At 35.0% G+C, this 15,972-nt stretch overlaps 1 protein-coding gene and 1 long non-coding RNA gene across 3 annotated transcripts in view; one reads left to right on the forward strand and one right to left on the reverse strand.

The window, feature by feature from the left end:
* The window catches only part of LOC142072555 (uncharacterized), a 38,150-nt gene extending 29,865 nt beyond the window's left edge, over window positions 1-8,285 (reverse strand). Inside the window, exon 1 of the long non-coding RNA XR_012668994.1 lies at window positions 8,227-8,285. This is a non-coding gene — a long non-coding RNA (uncharacterized LOC142072555). The remainder of the gene's footprint in view (window positions 1-8,226) is intronic.
* Window positions 1-15,972, forward strand: part of AKAP6 (A-kinase anchoring protein 6) — a 401,935-nt gene that overhangs the window by 324,626 nt on the left and 61,337 nt on the right. For both annotated transcript variants that reach the window (XM_048854030.2, XM_048854032.2), the window contains exons 10-11: window positions 11,767-11,913; window positions 15,408-15,632. In XM_048854030.2, the coding sequence (XP_048709987.2) occupies window positions 11,767-11,913; window positions 15,408-15,632 (372 nt within the window). The remainder of the gene's footprint in view (window positions 1-11,766; window positions 11,914-15,407; window positions 15,633-15,972) is intronic.

Genomic DNA, 15,972 nt, shown 5'->3' on the forward strand with positions numbered 1-15,972 from the left:
CGCCCCGGGGGACAGGGGGGCTTTGGCTTCCCCTCCCCACCCCCACCCCCGTGGCATGGCTCGGGCTTTGGCCCCCCTTCACAGGGTCTTTTAGTAACTTTTTGTTGTCAGAAGGGGGTCGCGGTGCAATGAAGTGTGAGAAACCCTGAGTTAGACATTGCAGTGCTGAGAGCAGCAACACTGAAATAGTTTTTAAAAAAATTGAGTGGGACAAGGTGAATAAGGTAATATCTTTTACTAGACCAACATCTCTTTCTGAAAGAGACAAAATTTCAAGTTCCACAAAGCTGTTCTTCAGGTCCCGTAAAAGATACCCCCTCGTCCACCTTGGCTCTCTCATATCCTGGGACCAACATAGCTGCAACAACTCTTCAGAAATCTGGATTTATGTGACCCTGTTAATTATCAATGGCGAGGGAATGCATCTATACCAAAGTGTTCATAATTTCATCAGGATATGTCTGTCTGAAAATATATACCTGCTACTGCAGTAGGAGAGTCATGGGTCCTGAGTGCCTTCTTATCCTGCATAATGACAGGTTTCAGAGGAACAGCCGTGTTAGTCTGTATTCGCAAAAAGAAAAGGAGTACTTGTGGCACCTTAGAGACTAACCAATTTATTTGAGCATGAGCTTTCGTGAGCCACAGCTCATGAAGTGAGCTGTGGCTCACGAAAGCTCATGCTCAAATAAATTGGTTAGTCTCTAAGGTGCCACAAGTACTCCTTTTCTTATCCTGGTTCACTTAGTTTGTTTAGAATGAGATGTTCCACCATCTATTACACTTGATAGCATTAAGAAGAAAATGATTATCAGAATTTTTAACACAAGAGTTAACCTGTTTTTTCCCATATGAAAACAATTCAGTGACATTTGTGAGGAGAACAATTTATTGGCAACTCCTTTAATTTAAACCATTATCTGATTTGAGAAAGCACATGGAAGAACTTTTAATTCAGTGATAGAAATGGCACTAATGAAATGTGCATGTATGAATTTTGTTTCATATAATTTTTCTCCTCCTTGAAATGTGAATGAAAGCCAAACATCTGGATTATGTTTAAATAGCCCAAATTTCCAGTTTTTAGAGAGATTCAATCTATTTTGACACTGTACACTTAGCCTTAACATTTCTGCATGTTGTTATCATTACTTGCAATTGTTAAAAAAAAAGAAAAGAAAAGAAAAGAAAAGAAAAAGTCCAGATTTAAACAAATTTAGATTCTCCTGATGCTAAAAATATTTTTTAAATAGTTCCTTCTGTCCCATACACGCAACCATATTTTAGGCTGCATCAGCATTTCCAATATAAATGTGACCTTTTTTAAGATGTTTGTAATTTGACCATAAAAATAAAGTCTCAATCCAGGAGAATTTTTTTCTTTTCATATCAAAAATGATTGAAAACAATTCAACTATGATTTACATAAAAAGGTGAAAAAGCCAAATGTGGACCTTTTGACAATTTTTAAATTACCTTTTACATACCTATTAGTACATTAACTCACAATATGCACTTTACTGATGAAAATGATGACACTGGGGTGTTTAAGAATTTTTGTTAACATAATCTCTGATTTGTATTAGAAAATTGACTACTAGGTATCGACATTATTACATTTCAAAACATTTTCAATGTGTACTGTATACCAGGGAATATATTACATATTAATTACATAACATCGTAAGTATGAATTGATGTGGTATTAAATCAGCATTGAAATGGTACATCATAATGACATTACAATTAGAGAAATTATGCTGTATTATGCCGATGAGCCATATATATTCACTGAAGATGCTTTTGGAGCTATGCTGCCATTAAGTGGTGGGAGGAGGGAACAAATGGGGCCGGCCCTAGACCAAATGGTGTCCCCCCTCCATTTGTTAAACTTTTGAGTACTTCACAGCATCCCGAGCTCAGTGTCCCTCAAACCCAGCCCCGAGGTGGTCGCCTGAGTCTCCTGCCCCTAAATCGGGCCCTAGAAGCCACCATGAACGCAGAACACTTTCATGGATTTCCCTGGTCTCCTGTGGCTACTTCAAGACCCATACATATATCTGGGGATCCTACAGATTTGGAGCGTCAGTTCATTCTGCAGTAGGGAAATCCTTCTTCCCCATTTGAGGGAACAGTTTGGGACCAACTCTGGGAGGGAAAGTACACAGAGATGTTCTCCTATGTGCTTTACCACAGGAGAGGGTAATCCATCCCTCTTGTTTTTAATCAGTCTTCACTCACTGAAAACACTTAGTGACCTCCTGAGTAACGACCGAGTAAAGACTTCAGGAAATTCTGCCTATGAAAAATACAAAGGAAATTAACTACACAAGAACATTTGTATCAAAATAGAAAAATGGTTGTGACACAGTATGACAAAAATATATGAATTTGGAATTAAACCTTTGGTGCTTTTAGAGAAGGTCTGATCTGTGTATCATGTCTGCTGCAAAACGTAGGCAAAGCCAGGTGAACGGAGGATGAAGTGAGATCCTCAGTTCATAATTTTCTTTCTTTGTGAGTTTCTGTCAAAGCCCCCGATGTTATATTGGCATCTTTTTATTTGTAAGTATAGGGCTCTGCTAGATTTGGTTAGAGACACTATTTTAAGTCTTTCTTTGACTAGTGGTTTTGAGCATCCAGTATGTAACAGTTGCATCTTGAACATTGTGTTCCCGGGCCTAAACATTTCTTCACAGTGAAGTAGGTTTCCTGTCACTGATGGGCTAAACATTAACCATGCAATGTGTTTGGCATGCCCTGACTCTGAAATTATTCCAGTGAAGATATATACCTGTTAATCCAAAGTCCTGAGGAGCTCACTGATTTTCTTATTTCTCTTACAGAAAAACTTCTTCGTGCCACTAAATAATTTAAAATTGAGAACTGGTTTAGAAACTGCTGCACACGGTTCCATAACAGGGTTATAACAATCTTTAGTCCTATCTGTTAACAGTGTTATAATACAGGTGATGCATTTCCAGTCATAACACAGACCCATGACACAATAAACATGACTGTTCAAATGGATTCCCTAGATCTCATCTACACAATGGTGGAAGACTGAGGTATGGTGGAAAAACACAGGAGGAAAAATTCCGGTGGCCAGTCTACAGTGGTGCTAGCACTGATGCAAAGGTGCTAGCAAGAGAGGGAGATTTTCACAAATTCCTCCCTGTAGATCCACCCAAAGGGCCTCTTTAAACAGTCAAATTTACCAGCTTCGATGACAGTGTTATGACTGGAAATGCAATAGTATTATAACACTCTTTGATCTTTCTTGTACAGATGGGTGGGAAAGTGTTATTACCATGTTATGGAACTGTGTTCTAACACAATCCTCTGATGTGGTTTATTTGGCTTTGTAGATGGGCCGTACATGTATGCATCTAATGGAATCTCATACCCTGATTACCCTGGCTGTAGAAATTCAAACTATGGTATTTTGGCTATATGGTCTTAGGAATTTAATTATGTTTAAAATCTGATTAATAGTGTAGTAAATAACTGGTATTGCTACAAAATTGCATTCTAGAAGGTAATGGGATTGAATTTCAACACAAGTTGACACTCAATTAAAATTTCCATATATCTAGTGAATTAGCCAGTTCTTGTCTGCTGTACTAGGGTAGATGTCTTCCTGCTTAGCTGAACACTGAGTAAGATAGGCAAAATGTATAATAAAGCTAAATCAAGACTTAATGTATCTACTAAAATGCTATTGTTTGTATCAGACCAGACCAAAATCAGGTATGCAGTTTAAAAAAAAAAGCCATCTATTTTTTAAAACAAAAGTTCTCTGTATTTATAGTAAAGAAGCTGGGGGGGGGGGTGGAATTAAAACCTCCTTACTGAATTGCTGCTATCAACCAATAGATCCATGGGGCTTGTTCAGCTAAAAGCCACAACAGACTTTGTAATGCAATGATGTAATCTTGGCTTTGTGTCATTTATATTCAACCTAAAAAAACAATTTTCCTGAATAGACAGGCTGACAACAATATTGTTCAGTGTTGGTTTTTATTTGGATTGTTTCCAAATGGTTCACATGCCTCCACAATAATACACCATGCCTGCTTAAGTTTTTACTCTGAATTCCTAAGTTTCCCCTTTTTCTTATATTTTATTTTTCTTTTAAAATCTTAGTTATGTTTGTGAAACTAACCAGCTTGGCCACAAAATTAGGATGTATCTTGCAGAGTGCATTCATTTTACTTTTTGCATATTTTTCCTGAGGTCATGTCAAGGTTAGTTTGAATTCCATCCTACATTAAGACTTCTTTCACAGCTATTTAGCTCTGCAGCCTACTCCCCGCTGGGGTCTGCCCCTTGGGCACGTCAAAGCTTCAGACCTGAGAAATCACACACAGATGAAGCTGTACAGTTTTTTAAACAGTTTCATCAGTAACATTTTTTCTTTCACTATCCTTTTTTTTTTTCCATTGGAGTTTATTCTCTGAATTGCAATATCAGGAAAACTAATTTCTGTATGGAAAATTCTCTTCCACATCGAAGCTGTAAAATAGCAATGGCATTGTACAGTAAATTCCATTACCAGTCTTCCAGTTACTGAAAGTACTACAGATACTTTAATTAGTGACAGGCTATAGCTCCTTGTCTAGTAACTGTAATTGTATTATTAAAATCTATTTGTACAGGAGATCTTAGTATTCTGAAGATTGAGAAATATTCACAATCTATGGGCTAGATCATGAATCCATTAATCATGCTGCTGAGCAGTTAGTTACTCACAGGAGTAGCCTACTGACTTCAGTGGGGGACTACTTATATGAGTAAGTGCTCACTAGTGTGAAGAAATGAGTAAAGGCTCTAAACTCAATCTTTATGGGACCTGAGAATTTTTAAGTGTGTGTGTGTGTGTGTGTGTGTGTGTGTGTGTGTGTGCATGCCTGTGTGGGTGCTTCACATACATGCAAGTTCTCATAAAACTGATTACCTTGAGAAACATAACTGAGACTTTCAACACACACACACACAGTGTAGATGTATGTACACAAAAACAGTTTTGAAATTCATTTTGTGACTTGCAGTTGGAAATATATTTTCCAAAATCTGTAGTTTAGCATATTGTGAAACTATTGGTGCAACACCATTTCCTGTTTAATTGATGAAGTTAAAATGCTTGGTTGCTAATGAGAGCATTAGCAGACAATATACCCTTAACAGGCTTAAGCAGCTCAGGATTTTAAAAGCAGCTTACTGTCCTCCTCATTTTTATAAAACAAAATGTACTGCCTTCTACAGATTACTTGATCGACTGATGAAGTGCCATAATTATAGCTGTATTGCAATTTTGACAAAGCCACAATAACGGATTGTAGTTCAGTCCCCACTCTAGACACACAACTCTTTGCATTACAAAACCCAGTTTTACTGGTCTAATTCTTATTCAGAACAAAGTACACCTGGCGATGTTAACTGTATACTAAAAAGAAATCTTAAAACCTAGAAAATAATAATATTGGAGCATTTCTCTTTTTCTTATAGTTAGTTCACTGGGAATGGTATCTAATGAAGAGTTGTCTAAAGGGTTGCTTGTTTGGAACTAATTAGAGACAGATCTCCTAAATAGGAAAAGGATCATGGGAATTACATTAGGTGTCTGGAGACTTGTTATTCTTTTGGCACTCTGAGTAGATTGTTGAAGTTGTTAGGGATTCTAGAAATAGGACAACCTAATAAAACCTTCTATTTTTCTGGTTATTGGCCAACTTTTTTTTTCCTGTGTCAACAGGCTAGAGGCTTGAAGAAAACATTTAAACATTTGTGCATTAACACATTATGGTGAAAAGAATCTTGTACTTTCACTCAGTGCATTTCAGCCTTCAATTAATGTGAAAACACTACAGTGCCTATGCAACTTCTCTTGCCTAGTGGTGCACCATTTATCATTGCAGTTTTACATTGACCTTGACACCCACTTCATTAGAATAAAGATTGTCTACCATTTAGGTTACATTGTTCCTCTGCACAGAGACCCCATGCAAATTTCTGTTCAGATAGAAGAGCTGTGAGCCTGTCAGAGGTCATCTGCATTAAATGATTGCAGCTATTTTCCAACTGCTTCTTTTCATTCTACTCAATTCAGGCTAGGAGGATCAATCAAGCCCTCTGCCTGAAACAGTGGGACTGCTGGGAATATAACTGTTTTTGGTAGTAGTGGATATGCCCTAAACAGTATTAAATATTTAATATAAACTCGTTAAAGAGCATGCAAAGTCTTCAAAAATATATTACATTTATAGTAAAATTTCAGTGGTTGGGATCACCTTCTTTCAGAAAAGCAGAACAATGGGTACCAATTGCATATTTTTTTATTGTGGACAAAATTTAGTTTACAAAGTTACTAAGCCTTTTATTCAATTGATTTATTTTGCTTGCTGCTGGAAAGATGAATGTGAAAAACAGAAGTAAAATCCAGATTTCCTATTTTTTAAAACAAAAAATTCAGGGTGTTTGTTTTGATTTTGTTTCTGTTTTGGGAGGAGGGGGATTGTGCAGTACTGAAGTATTAAGATTTGTTTTGTGTGTCTATTTATAAATAATACTATGTGCATTAATATATATATTAAAAAAAGAAGAGTGAATGGAAATAAGTTACCAGTCTCCTCCTTGAGTTTTCTGAGTGATATAATTGGAATTAAATTATTAATGGGAGAGACTTTAAAAAAAGATTGTTTTATGATCTTCTATTAGAGAATTTGCAATTCATTTTAATATTTGTAGTTTGATTTATATTAAAGATAATGCAATCTATGTCCAATTAACAATACATGGCCAACGTAATATGATTTCCAGATCATGGAAATGAAATAAGCTAGAAGAGAAAAAACTGATTCTTAACCTCAGATGTAATTTGCTGTGAGAGTTCTGGCAATTTTAAATGACATTGCACTTTTTAATTTTTCGAAAGGCTCAGCAGCAAATTTATCCCAATCAAGAAAACCTATTATTAATTTACAAGGACAATTGTAGGAGTCTTTATAATTTCCCTGTGCAATTATTTGCCATAAATTGCTAATAGTAAGACACATGCAGTTTGCAAGAAATAACGACTGCTGTTTGTCTAGACAGAACACTCAACCAAGGTCTTGAATATTGTCCAGAGGTTCTAGTTGTAATGGTTGCATATGAAATATAACCAAGCTTCTGGACAGTTTGTAAAATGTCCCACATTGATATTATGACAAAAGGTGGAAGCATTAAGAGCTGTTGTGAAGGGTAGGCTGGCCTCTAGCAGATTCCGTCACTTTGCTTGTATACAGCTGAGCTTTGGACCCTGGACTTTAGAATAAAGAGAGTCTTTGTTCATCACTGAATGGCATTAGGCATGGTGCTTCCTAAGGGGCCACCATGAAGCCTAGCATGAAGAGTGCAAACATTATCCAGAAAGCACAATGTGAGTGTGTGCAGAGAGATGATAGACACATATCTGTATATCTGCATGACTATACATATATGCAAGTATATTTCATGTATATTTTAGTGAATGTGTCCACAAAGCGTTTTTACATGTACTGACATGGACTGAATACAACTTTTTTGCATGCATGTATGTACATAGATGCACCATTTATGTATATGTATGTGTGTGTATCTGTAGCAACTGCATCACTGCAGTTTTATAAACTTGTAAAATATAATTCAGGTACAAATAAATTGCAGATCACTTAATCTTGATCTCAGTCATATACTATGTAGTGTCATTAAGAGAAAGTTAAAGTTTCATTTTGGATAATACGAATGATGGAATGTAGGTCTACAAATTGTGTAACCTTATTCCAATAACTGAGAAATTTCACTGGCTTAATTCTTCTGTACTTTGTAGCCATAGCTCCACTGTGTGTTCAGTATGTCTAGTCTCTTTTCACTATAACCAACAGAAGCACCATACAAAAGTCTTACAATGGATGTCTTAATCTCTCTGTGTGCTTTTAGAGCATTATTTTGAATTCCATCATGCAGCCTTTTTTCTTTCCTCTTCTGAAGTTTTATTACAACAACAGAATTCCCAGGGAGCTTTAGGGGCAAGGTTCGCATAATATTGCCCTAAAGTTTTGCTTTAGGGGTGGAATCTGTACCCCAGCCCTGATCATCTTTTTGTGATGTTTCTCTTTCTGAAAGATGCAGTGTGCAGTCTTACAGCGTTGTTAACGGTGTACAGATTTTTTTTTATTATTTACCAGACAGTGCACATCCACTAACCTTTCATGATGATTTCTTTCTCTGACCTCTCGGTGACTAGGCATCTTGTTCCTTAACACTGAGGGAGGCTGAAAAATGCTTGAGTTGCTCAATGTGTGCCTTCTATACCAGTTTCAAAATGGCTTATTCTTCTGGTTTCCATGGTGACAATTAACACTGTTACAAGGCATTGTTCCAGTCTCCATTTGGGCAGAATTTTCGGGTGTGATTTTCCACACACAAACACAATTATTTTTATATCTGTATATATATGTAAAGTATCCCTTAGCATAAGTGTCAAAAAGGGGGAGGGGTCCTCAATCAAGTTTTCCTAGATTTCATAGAATATTTCTTTCTGACAGAAATCACTTACTTCCTTTGTTTTGGAATTCAGGTACTTTTGGTTTTAAAAAAGTAGCCACCTTTAATATGAATTTGTCAAGCATCTTAATGGATAAACTCTTCAGTGATTTTTTTAAAACTCCTTTTTTTGGGCAAAAAATGTTCACATGGAGGGGAGGAAAAAGAATCGAAATTCTTAAACATAGATACCAATGCTTCTTACTTCTACTGGGTGGATTCATTAACACAAAACCAGCCATGCATGCACACATACACACAGCTAATCATGCTGTAAGTACTTAACAGTATTTCAATGTGTATTTTTTTTAAGTTTGGTGGGGCAAGTGCTGTGGAAAATTAAATATTAGTCATTTATTTATTGCAGCCACTGTGAGAAATCCTGTGACTTTAACTTTCTTAATCTCATTTTTGGCTATTGAACAGTAATCTATATCATAGCATTCAAAGACTGTCACAATGGAGCAGCCTTTGCTCACTTAATGCCGCAGCTAGAATGAATATGAAGATTAAATTATCTTCTCACCACAGGATAAAGTAGTCCTCCTAGACTAGGCTTGTGCAGCACTGATAGAGCTGGTAGCTAATTTTGCCATGCAACTGCTTAGAGTGTAGGTGTTTAATGGATTAAAAAAAAAGCATTAGCATTTAGTGCTATCAGTCCCTAAACTGTACCTGCTGTACATTAAGCTCTTTCCTTAAATTAAAATAAACACTTCACTTTAATTTTCATAAGTGAACAATACTGACTTTCACTCACATACCAATACATCTAACAATTAACTGAATTCTTTCATCTTTTACTGTTACTGTGTAATGCATTCTCTATCAATCATCATCTTTTGTCATGCTTTATATACAGTAGGTTACATGGTGACAGACAGAAAGCATACATAAAGTCTAGTTTATTTTTTAATAGCCTTTTATAACATCTGTCACAGAAACGATTCATGCTATGCTACATTGCAGAATTATATTATCTAGTCCAAAATTAAGTGAAATGTCTTAGTTTTTATGTTAACATGAACATTATTGTTATGAAACATATGCAACCTGTATCTTTTTGTCATTGATTTTATACTGCCCAGAAGCATAACCAAAATCTAGTTCAGACAACAACAACCAAATCAGTCAATCACATGTGAAAAGTGTTAACTAACCAAAGCCCGCACCAGTGTCACACAGCTAGAGGACTCTCTTAGTCTATTAATTCACTTGGAAAAAGAAAAGGAGTAATATGTACTGGGTTTCCTAGCTAAACTGGATTTCAGTGCCTAGCTATAAACGACTATGGATTCCCCTTGATATTACATGTACTTATGGAAATAATTATGCAAATCCTTTTCAGTTATATCATCGTTAAATAGAAATCAGATTACATAAAGCAGATTGTAATCTCCTCTAGTCACCATTCTTGCTGAAAACACAATAATATAGGGCCAAGAAGCATACTTGTTGAACATTTTAGTCCAATGAACCTGGGTTATCTGCGGGTTGATGCAATTCCTCGATGCAAAACCCGATTGCCTCCTGTTATCATGCATTTTTAGAAAGCACAGTCTGTTTTCTATCTATCAGAAGACAAGTTCTTTATAAATTTTAAACAATTCCTTGGTATTTACTATGAATATTCATGCAATTTTGGATACGCAGACACCTGATCAGTGTTCATTAATAATGTGAAATGCTTTAAATCACCTCATTTAAAAGATTTTGCTCTGTGATCCACAAATGACTAATATTTTGTGAAGTTTACATAATACAAAGGATGTGCATGTGTTGTGTAAATGGAAGATTAAAATATGAAACTAACAATATGCAAACATATGCATGGAAATGCTGAGGACCTATTAGCTGAAACAGTGATTTCACACGTTTCTTATTTTCTTTAAGCTGCCTCCAATTGTTTTTTGTTTTGTTTTGCTACAGTACACGTTCTTAGATCTGGCAAAAGCACCCATGTTTTAAACATTCTTTATTCTAGTTTAATTTTTTTATACTTAGGCCAGATATTAACATTTTGGGTAAGAGATACTGTAGTAGCTTTCTTGGCTGACTTTAAAGCAGAGAAAGCTTAATGTTGAGGATGCAGTTTGCTAATAGCTATGCATAATTTATGTAGGTTTTCTAAACACTTGTTTGGGAAAATGTGCTGTGTTCCCTTCGCTGAATAAAAGGTGCGTTTTTTGGCAATATAAGAAGTCCCATTTCAACAAATGTGCTTTTACATAAGAGTGTGTGTTGTATTTTCTCATTTACTCTGCAGTCCACTAAAACAAAATTAATCATTGTAGTAACCATCATATATAATGCTAACTCAGCTCTAGCAGAACACATGTTTTAAAGAGATTTACTTACCACTATGTCATGCAGAGATGCCTGTATGTCCTTTTGTGAAAAATATAAGAAGTAGCCAACTGAAATATTTAGAGATTCACTTTAAATTAATTTTGTAAAATGTTTGTTAAACTTCTCTTTATCCTTATTTTCCATCTTCTTTTTAAAAAGGTAAATAATCACACTGGAAATAAAGAGCAGTTGTAGGCTGAAGAAGCATTTGAACAGTGTGAGCATTGTTGCTGTTCTTATTTGTGCCACCATTTTAGAGCTACTAAAAGAGTGCTTCAACAAAAATATAGTCATTAAAATTTTATTGAAATAAGATATGAATAACTTTTAGCGTGGTTAAAATATGATGTCAACATATGCCATAACTGCATAGCTCTCAACTTCCCGAGGCCCAAATATGGGGCAAAACCCAACAGGACAAACAAGAGAAAAAAGTTGTGCCGGAAGCTTACAACAATGTGAAATGTTTTCATTTTCCTAGTTTCAGGTTCATGCTTCAGTATTTCTGATAGGAATAACATACCTTAATAAAACACCTGATTTCAGGGACACAAAGGTAGATCAGGTTCTAGATGAGGGACTGTTGGAAGATATGTCTAATTTTGTTGTATGCAATCAGTTGCCAACTTTTCTCACTTAAACCTCACCCATGCAAACCACCTGTTCACTGTGCATCTGAAATCCTATGGAAAAATCCTTCCCAAGACACATTAATAAGGTTGTGTGTTTTGATGTATAAAAAAGGAAGCTCTGTGATCAGGATGACAATTGAGCTTTTTGATTTTTAAGGGTGAATTTTAATAGAGAAAACAATTTACTGTAGCTAATGTTATCTTTTTCTTCTCATTTTAGAGATATAATGTAGAAATGTCAATCAGGCACCCGAAAAAGATGGAACTGCTTAGTAAGGTTGAAGCTTTGAAGAAAAGTGGTGTTTTACTACCAAATGATCTCCTTGAAAAAGTGGATTCAATTAATGAAAAATGGGAACTGCTTGGGGTATTTGCATTTTTATTACTGTTTGTGGGTTATGTGTACATTTTTGTCTGTTGAAGTACGCTGTCTGTCTGATTTCTAATTTGAGGCACAAATATCTTGCTCTTTCAATTCACTACATACGTTTCAAACAAGCTACTCATACTATTATAAAAAAAACTAGTATTTTCTTCTTCTGTTAAATTTTTTTATTCCATGCTTGTCACCTGTCTTACTTTAATAATTTTAGTTCTCTAATACATAAAGAATGTAAGTAAAATATGCCGTGTATTATGGGCATGCACCAAGTCAACTATAATACAGTATATCTGATATACACTGGCTGTCATGCTTGAGTGAATGTTAATAGAATTTATTCTGAAGGTACATGTTAGAGACATCTACTGTTTAACTATTTACTATACCCTTAAGATGAAAAGTGGGCTTGTCACTACATATTTCAGGTGATATTTATGGCTCAAAAACAAATATGCAAATTTGGTACAAATCTGAATACCTGAATCTAAGAATGCAGCCAGGATATGTTTCATGCTGCTGTATTCAGCTCACTTTTGACAAAAGCCAAAAAAAAGTTTCATGTAATTCATTTCACGCTATGATGGGCTGGGTCTCAGCCAAAGAGTGAGATACAAGAATTTGCAAAAAAAGCAATATAGTGATTCTGTTACCCAGAGACTAGTGATGGCACTGTACGGAGACACTATTGTCCTACTGTTGTAAGACAGCTGAGAGAGAGAGAGAGAGAAGTTAAACTATATTTTTTCATCCACTTCTCTACTTAATTGCCTACACTTCAAATCAAGGGTAAGATAAATTTATAAATTACTTTAAATGATTAATTATAGATGTGTAATATTAGCAATACAGTTGTACAGCATACTTTTGCATGCTATTATCTTACTTTTAGAAATGGTATTTCTAATATATTGCAAATAAAGCTACATACACAACTTGTCAGGGTCAGCTTAGATATTGGCTTATGTCATTTTAAGTTATGTAGTAATACAAAAGCCATTTTACATGTTTTTTCTTCTGTGTGGTTCAGCTGTTTCAAACAACTTGCGTCTATGAATGTGCCAATTGTCACAAAAAGTTGTTTGTCCTACCAGTAGTTTAAAAAGTAATGTGCAGCATTTCTAAATTCATTGTTAAATGATTGAACAGCAGTGTTATAATTCTTAAAAAACAGAATTTGCTAAGTTCTTAGTCTAGCTTTTTCAACTAATGAAGAATTATGGCAACCAATTTGTATTTAAATTGTTTAAAAATAATTCTATTTATAAACCTTGGTTGACATTTGTGACTTGAAGCACATTTAATCAATTTAATTCAAGCTCAATACCACACCTCTGGTTACACTTGATAGGATATAAAGACAGTTTGAAAGCAACTAATGTATAATCCTTCTTAAAATCAGTTTTCAAAATGTAAATAAAAAAACTACCCGGTCTTTTTAAAAATACATTTAAAAAACCTTATCTCTCAGCACATTAAAATCAAAATATAATTTTAGATTACTTTTTGAATCAATTTCTGCATTTACAAGAAAAATAAAAAATACAGTTTTCCTGCTAAATGCTATTTCATGTATAATAAGCAGAATTGGATAGAGTTTTGTTTAATTTAATAAAAACCTCTGCAGAAACTAGCAACACTAGGCGTACCGTTTTAATTGGCATGATTACATTTTAATTGGCATGAAAAAAATTAAAGACAGATTTTAACTTCTAACAATGGTAAAATAGAGGGATATGGTTTTTAATATTACTTTCATCTAAGGTGAACAGTGTGGAATCGAAATACATTAGAATGAAATGTCAGTGGTGCGTACAGTTTAATCTGTGAAATTTTGTCCCCTGTGCTGAATATTACTCTGTCTCAATTGCATATTAAACAACCCTATCAAGGCAGGCATTGGCATCTGCTGTGCTGACACAAATTGTGAATTAAATGAAATTGATGTCCTCTGTCGTATATTTATGAAGACGGACCATTCTCTGAAGTATTCTGTTTATGAAGAATTTATGATTGCAAACTGTTCCAGAACAAAAAAGTGGCAATAAATTCTTTTTTGTGACCCTACCCTCCAAGGGCATTGATTTCACCTCCTGCTGCTACTTTTGTTACAGCATAAAAACAATAGCTAACTCTTAATTCCACTGAGAGTCTTCAGATTATCAATATTTCCACCATGAAAATAGAAGGGTGTTGCCAAGAATGCATGTTTTCAAGTTATGGTCTCCTAAAGATACTATTTACACAATGTTACACAGTAGATTAATGTCTGTTAATCTAATTTTATTTGTGTTTTAAAGCTTATTTTTGGAGGCTTAATTCATCACAATAAATCATGTCCCAGTGAACGGGGATGGTACATTTTCCACAGACAGACATACAGGGTCACTTAAACTGTATTTTCATGTTACAACAATTAAGCCCTGCTAATTATAAATTCAAAAGGTTATAGGATATGGTTGTCAGTATTTATTCAAAATTCTACAATCAATAGCACAGATTTAGTGCTTATAATAAGTGTTGGACTGACAGCCTTTTACAGGTTAGATGAAACACAGCTTGGCATAATAGAAGCAGGCAACCACATGCTTCCACTGTGATGTTGAGGGATTGCCTTTTAAGATACTGAAAGGGAAGTTAAGTCTCCCTGCACAATCCATCCTTGGCCTCTTCAGCACATTGGTTATTCTCAGAATGCTCATTCCAGAAAATGTTAGCTAGTGTTTCTTTTACTATAAAAGCTGTCTGGAAAAGCTACAGTAAAGTAATTTAATTGACGGCCATAGGTGAATGTTTATTCTGGGCCAAAATTTTTAAACTTTTTGATGCTTAAAGTTAAGTACTTAAATCCATATTTAATTATCTAATGTCAGAGGTTCTGAGCACCTGAAATTCCTATCTCACTGGAAGCTGTAGGTGGTGTTCACCTTTGAAATTCAGGCCACCCATTTTGGCCAGATTTTGGCCCAATTCTAGGTTTAGAATCCAAGTTTGAAAACTTTATCCTAGGAATCCATACTTTAAAAATATATACAATGGCCATTCTTAAAAACTTGTGATTTTAAGTAAGGTTAACTCATTATTTGTAATATTTCCTATCCTTACTATGTGGTAAAGTTATTTAGTTATCTTAAGTTATCTTAAGCAACTGGCAAGTGTTCCTAGGTGATCACTTTACAAAGTTAATCCAACGAGTACAATTTTGTCGTCTTTGTCCATAATTATTATGAAAAAATCCATTTGTCCATTTGTCCTGCTCTTCCTCCCACTGAAGTCGAAGAAAGTTTTGCCATTGACTTCAACAAGGAGAAAATTGGGCCCTAAATGAGAATAAAGGATACAAAGAATGAAATTGATTGATATTGGTAATAACTGGAAAAATATTACTGGTCATCTAACAGATGGTTCTTGTTGCTCACTAATGTGTGATATGTTTTGGTACATAAAATTAATCTCTGTTTTTTTTTTATTTAATGCATTAGAAAACCCTAGGAGAGAAGATCCAAGACACAATGGTAGGGCACAGTGGGTCAGGTCCACGTGACCTGCTCTCACCTGAAAGTGGCAGTCTGGTAAAGCAGCTGGAGGTCAGGATCAAAGAGCTGAAAGGGTGGCTGAGAGATACAGAGCTTTTCATCTTCAATTCCTGTCTGAGACAAGAAAATGAAGGAACAATGACTGCTGAGAAACAACTGCAATATTTTAAGGTAATTAAAAAAAATCATAGTTTTGATAGCGAGATTTCTCTTAATAGTTAGATAAAATATATATCAGGTAATGATAATACAATATATGTACATATGTAATCGTACATTTACATTTATACCTGCATTTATATACAATGTGTTCATGTAATGTACTGTTGCACACTAACGGAGAAGTTATTATTCTACTGTAAAAGTTCAAAGGGATGCTCTCTGTCATCAGAATTTGCAAAGCAATTTGTGTCTTTTATTTTACTTCACTATAAACTTGGTTTCAATATAAATGATTGTGTATTGCAGTCTCTATATTGAACACTTTAGTTCACATGTTGTATAACACCCT

This window comes from Caretta caretta, chromosome 6, assembly GCF_965140235.1.
Source record: "Caretta caretta isolate rCarCar2 chromosome 6, rCarCar1.hap1, whole genome shotgun sequence".
NCBI classification, from domain to species: domain Eukaryota; kingdom Metazoa; phylum Chordata; order Testudines; family Cheloniidae; genus Caretta; species Caretta caretta.